Here is a 5,605-nt window from a genome sequence, read left to right as displayed (position 1 = left end):
TTTTCCGATCAGATTTTTTTAAAAGAATTTAAAATATATGTGATTAGCAAACATTATTATGCAACTTGGCAGGGATCCAGGCTGGTTACTCTGGAAGTACACGTGATAACTGAATATAAAGTCTGAATGACAAGGAAACTTGGTTGTTTAGAGGTATAGAGGATACACTGTTAATTTACATTTCCCAGAGCTGAATTGTTAAATTATTGTGGAATACACAGAGCACAGAAATGCCTGTTTTTATGGATGCCAAAAAAAAAAAAAAGATCACAAGACAAAGGGTACCACCACCAAACATCCAATGTAATTTTAATTCAAAGTTATTTAAATTTACAAAACTATTTTGGAATCCTTGTGTTAGATACACAGCAGGCAGAAAGTATATATATTATGATGGTGCTGGAACTGTATTGGAACATAATTTGTGTAGTATTTCTTTTTTTAAAGAAAGAAATAGCCGTCTTCATCTAGTTTGAGGATTCTTTTGCAATGGCTTCTTCCCTGTGCAACAGAAACAAATGTTAATGAATTGTACAGCAATGATGCGGCTGTGCATAGTACACACTATATTATATGTAGGACAGCAATCACTCACCCTCTCTTAGGAGAAGACATAGTACACCATTAATGCACAACCTGCAATCCAACCAACCACGAGAAGGACAGGTACAACCAAACGGGAATATGGGATTGTCTCTGAGGGGACAAAGAAACAATTTTATTTACATGGTGGGATGATTATTGCCTCTGATATGTTATCATAGGCCACAAATAAAACTCTTTAAGGATGAGATTATTAAAGTAGTAATAATTTGAAATGAAGACAAGGAGGAAAAGACTGATTGTAGGATCGATTCCAGTACATTGCCCTGATGAGAGATTAGTGCAGAAATGAAATGTCACAGCACTGAAAATTGGCAGATACTCTACATTCAAAAGGAAGACGTTCCACTTTGTATTTTCTTTGTTAAAAACATGACATATTGGGAACATGTCTGAATTAAAAATAGGATTCAGGTGTCAAGTTGTGTCAGTTAGACACCCGACAGAATCCTTTCCTGAAACATTAAAATGCCTTCTAAAATTCAGGTTTCGCACCAAATTTTCAATCCAAAATCTGAAGAGAATTAGTACAGTGAGGGGTGCATCCAAGCCTGGCAACAAAAGGAACTCGGGCACAGCCTTATTTGATGCCAGTTCAAAGTGATTTCTCAATATAATCCATGAGAAAATTAAGCACAGGCTTAACAGCGCCAAGCTAAAGAGAGGTAAACCGTTCTAAGCCCACTAAGGGCAATACTCTGTTTAGGATTGCACTGTAAATTTCTTTCATTACTATCAAATGTTATAAAGGGCTAAACATTAGATGGATTGTGCTCCAAAGCTGTGACTGTTGTTGGCTTTTTGACATAATTGTGCTTAACACAGTGTATGTTGTACATGAAGGACATGATGCTGTTGACAATATTTGTCTGCTAGAAGAGAGTGACAGTCTAAGCAATAGCCACTGTAATTTAAGATAATTTTCACTTTTTTTGTTCAGAATAAGCACTTGTTGTGGTAAGAGTGCATAATGTCAACTGTGGCTCAGGTCCAACACAGCATTTCCACGTGCAGAAGAATTTCTATCTGTGGAACATGGCTTTTTCACCTCCCTTCTCCCCCCGTAGTTCCAAATTCCCCCAGTTCCCATGAAATAATATTTCAGGGGTCATTTTGGGCTGCCACATGAGAGGGGAAGTGATCCACAGATGGAAATCCTTCTGGTGGATCCAAGCCTGTGCTTTATAAAGTTAATTATACTCTAGGATCACCATTTGCTGACTTTCAGCAGGAGATTCTCCCACTGCTGTGTTTGCTTTTCTGCAGCCAAGGATGTTAGCAGCTTGAGAAAAAAGCAGGGAGATAATGTCTGACATGGAACAGGCATAACTTTCAGGTTACACTCCAGGAATCCCCCAAATCTGTTTGGTTTTTACCGTAGAGATTTGGGGGAAATTCCTAGATCATCATCCATAAATGACATCATTTCTGGGTCACACATGACCATCCCCAGGCTCCGCCCCAGAAATCTCCCAGAGGTTGCCGGCAGAGGCCTGGTAACCCTACTGTGATCAAGAATCGTTCTGTTCTGTTCTACTAGCCATATCTAGTTCCCAACATTCCATCACACTTAAGCATGACCAAGAAACAACATGCTGTACTTTACACAAACTCAGGGTTGCTCGCAGTATCCAAATCTGAATCTACAAGCATGCTTGCATGTACTCACCCAATTCATTGTAATAACAGATTTATTAGTGTGTGTGCACATGCGTAAAGTGTAGAAGACTGGGGAAGGCACTGGCAAACCACCCCGTAAACAAAGTCTGCCTAGTAAACGTCGGGATGTGAGGTCACCCCATGGGTCAGGAATGACCCGGTGCTTGCACAGGGTACTATCTTTACATGCATATGCATGTATGCATTTATGAAAAGAACCCAGGATAGGCTACAGTGTTAGAAGCAAGTTTGATTCTCAGTGGCTGGGGAGGGAGAACCATGAGAGGGAGAAATTCCAGTCTCACCCACAGTAGTAACCCTAAGTGTTGCTACTGCTTTTCCTCCATATAAGTGAGTGATTGCCACTCATTCCTACGAAGAAAAATTGAAGTGCTGCTCTTGCTATTTCAATAAGAGCTTCCATGACAGGATCCTGCAGGGGGTGTCATGTGTCTGGGTTTCCAGAAATGTACCATGAGGGGGGATGCCAAGTGTCTCTGAAAGTCAAGGTAACTTCAGAGGTCCACCATGATACACAAACCTTTCATTGTCGTCACATTTAGTAGAAGGCCACGGAGAAGAAAAGAGCAGAGCTGTAACAAATGCTTGTTAACCGAGTTCCAATTTACTTGATTTAAGATAATGAAAACTGAAGGGTCAGAGACACTGCTATGCCCACCATATGTCAGGAGGCAATGAGCAGCTGGCTGGGAGAGATATTGTTTCAAGGGAATTATTACAAGCCAGCAGGCCAGCAGCTGGCATGCAGACAAGAGGAAGGAGGGTGGTCAGGAGTGCTGTTTTCCAGAAGAAATATTCCAAGGAGAGGCTCTTCTCTGGCACTTTGCTCAAGATCGGTTTTATATTTTACCCTTTGTTTATTCCACTGATTGTTTTCTGCTAGCCTCTCTTACCAAGAGCCAAAACTGCTGGCAAAACTTTCTTTTTCAATATCAGAGCATACCGATAAAAATTAATTTCATAAAACTGCTGGTTTAATCGGACACATCATTATATTGACCTAGAAAACAAAACTTCCCTTGAGATACACAAATGTCCTGGTGGGACAAAATTATTGTTACATTCAATGACAAACTAGCCAATCCCTATGTGGATAAGGAAAGCCACATAATTGGGCCGAACTCAGCAGACCATCTACATACTCAGGGGATTCCCCTGGTCTCTAGAGGGTGGGGGTCAGGGGTAGAGCATCAGGATTCCATGCAGAAGGTCCCAGGTTCAATCCCTGACATCTGTAGTTCAGGTAGTAAGTGATGGGCAAGACCTTTACCTAAACCCATGGACAACTGCTTAGACAATACCATCCTTGATAGACCAGTGCCTGATTCAGTATAAGGTGGCTCCATATGATACAATATATGAAACTTCTTAAATTTATCAAAAGAAAGAAAGGGGTAGAATTGCCTAATAAGGAATGACTTTACTCCAGGAGACATTCTGAGGGCTGTTGAGAATCAAGTAAAAAACGGGGGGAAACTAGCCTATTTAAATCTGTGAGAACAAACTCAGCAGAGAAAAGAGGGAGTAATACAGGAGGCGAGGGAACATCTGCAGTCACAATGAGAAGTTTTGCAGCCAATCTCCTTTAGAAGGTACTTTTGGTTTTCGATGAACAATTTATTTTAGCCAAATGGGAACTTTCCCATTGATCTGATCAGTTTTCTGCATGTCAAAGTTCTGAGGGGCGCTTGAAGAAATAAAACAAAGAGCACTGTGAACAGCCGGCACCTCAGGCAAAACATTTGGCTTTGTTATCATTACTTCACATCTTCCCCTTTGGACACATTTTGGTGCTGAGGCCTGTTTTCTCCCACCCCTTTCCCTAAAAAACTCCTGGCATGCCAGGGAAAAGAGGAAACGTTATTAACTCATTCACACCAGCTCGGAGTACTCTAGGATGAGATTAGAAGATTTGAGATTAGAAGATTGTGGCAATCAGAGATGATCAGACCACAATAAGAAACCTCTATTAATTTTATAAGGGGCTTCTTGCCACAAAAGATGTCCCTACTGTCCTTTTAGCTGGACAGTAGTTTCATGACTTTTACCTCACCGAGCATTCATGCCCATATTTGCGATATCCAACTCCAGTTTTTGTACTTCCCTACTGTTTAAATTTACATCATGTCACCTTATCTTCTTGGGCCACCCCATTTCAGAGACGTATGGACACATGGAAAGCAAACATGTTATTTCTGAAGACTGCAGCATTACATCCAGCCTGTCTGTCCCAGTTTTTCTAGACCCCATCAAAGCAGCCCTATTCTTTAAATGGCTTTGTGCTGCCTGCCTATAGGAATCTGCTTGCTTTCACGTTAATTCTGTTTGCCAACTTTTAAAATACAACAAAGATTGCAAAGATTCCAAACGTAACGGAAGTCTGTTACACTACTGTGGACTTCTTACCATTCAACAAAGTGCACATAACAATATGGAAGATATCGATACATATCAGCTTTCCTTCTTGTTTGCTATTCCCACAGGCACACACAGAGTGAGAGAGAGACCTCTTAGTTTCATGCCATTGTTAGCAGATAACCAAAACTGATGTAAGAAAGCAGAATTTGACACCCATTCTCCTGTTCCCTTGAAATGCATATAGCATGTACACGGTGGTCACATTTCAAACTCGTAAACATTTACAGCTATTTCGCCCTCTTTAAACCACAGCACAGTTTAAGAATGCATGCAGGGGGCCCAACCGCAGACTAATAGCGCAATCCTAAAACAAGTGACACCCTTCTAAGCTCATTGACTTGAAGGGTGTCACTCTTTATTACATTGCCTCTGCAGTTTAAGAGATCTTTCCTGAGGAGGCCAAAGTACCTCACCTCTACAAAGGATGTTTATAAAATGGCAAGACCATCAAAGTGGTTCAGGAGGAAGAGAAGGTCTGTTGAAATAATCCGAAGGGAAACAGCTTCAGTTCTAACAGACGGGATGACTGTGCAAACCCAAAAAATGCAAGGCACAGAACACAAATGTGACGCGGAAAACTACCAGGCAAAGTGCCTACAAAGGAATTTTATGGAAACATGAATTAGAGTTCTAAAAGACTGGGCTTCTCGTCATACCTGGTTCTGCCATCCCTTTCTTGTGTGTCTAAACAACTGATTTAAGGGTTGACACCGCTCTTGCATCTCGGCGCTTTCCTGCGCTTTAAATAGAGCGATATTTGGAATGCTTTGCACCTGCTTCCCTCACCAGTGACAGTTCTTCGTTATCTGCCTTCAGCAGTTGAAAAAGACAGGAATGGGGAGGGGGGCTGGTGCACTGGAGTCCACCCCATCTGCCAGCATCTAGCGATAAGTCAGTAATATTT

At 41.3% G+C, this 5,605-nt stretch overlaps 1 protein-coding gene across 1 annotated transcript; it reads right to left on the bottom strand.

Moving 5' to 3' along the window:
• Positions 1–295: 295 nt before the first annotated feature.
• On the bottom strand, positions 296–5,384 carry STRIT1 (small transmembrane regulator of ion transport 1). Its single transcript, XM_056850332.1, has 3 exons — positions 5,358–5,384; positions 596–696; positions 296–501 (listed from the first exon to the last, which is right to left on the bottom strand). Exons 1-2 carry the CDS (start codon positions 5,368–5,370, stop codon positions 602–604), a joined length of 108 nt encoding a protein of 35 aa, XP_056706310.1. The 5' UTR covers positions 5,371–5,384; the 3' UTR covers positions 296–501; positions 596–601.
• Positions 5,385–5,605: the final 221 nt, after the last annotated feature.

This window comes from Euleptes europaea, chromosome 5, assembly GCF_029931775.1.
Source record: "Euleptes europaea isolate rEulEur1 chromosome 5, rEulEur1.hap1, whole genome shotgun sequence".
NCBI classification, from domain to species: Eukaryota; Metazoa; Chordata; class Lepidosauria; order Squamata; family Sphaerodactylidae; genus Euleptes; species Euleptes europaea.
The sequence above is the reverse complement of the archived record's forward strand: the minus strand, read 5'-3'. Positions and strand labels throughout refer to the sequence as shown.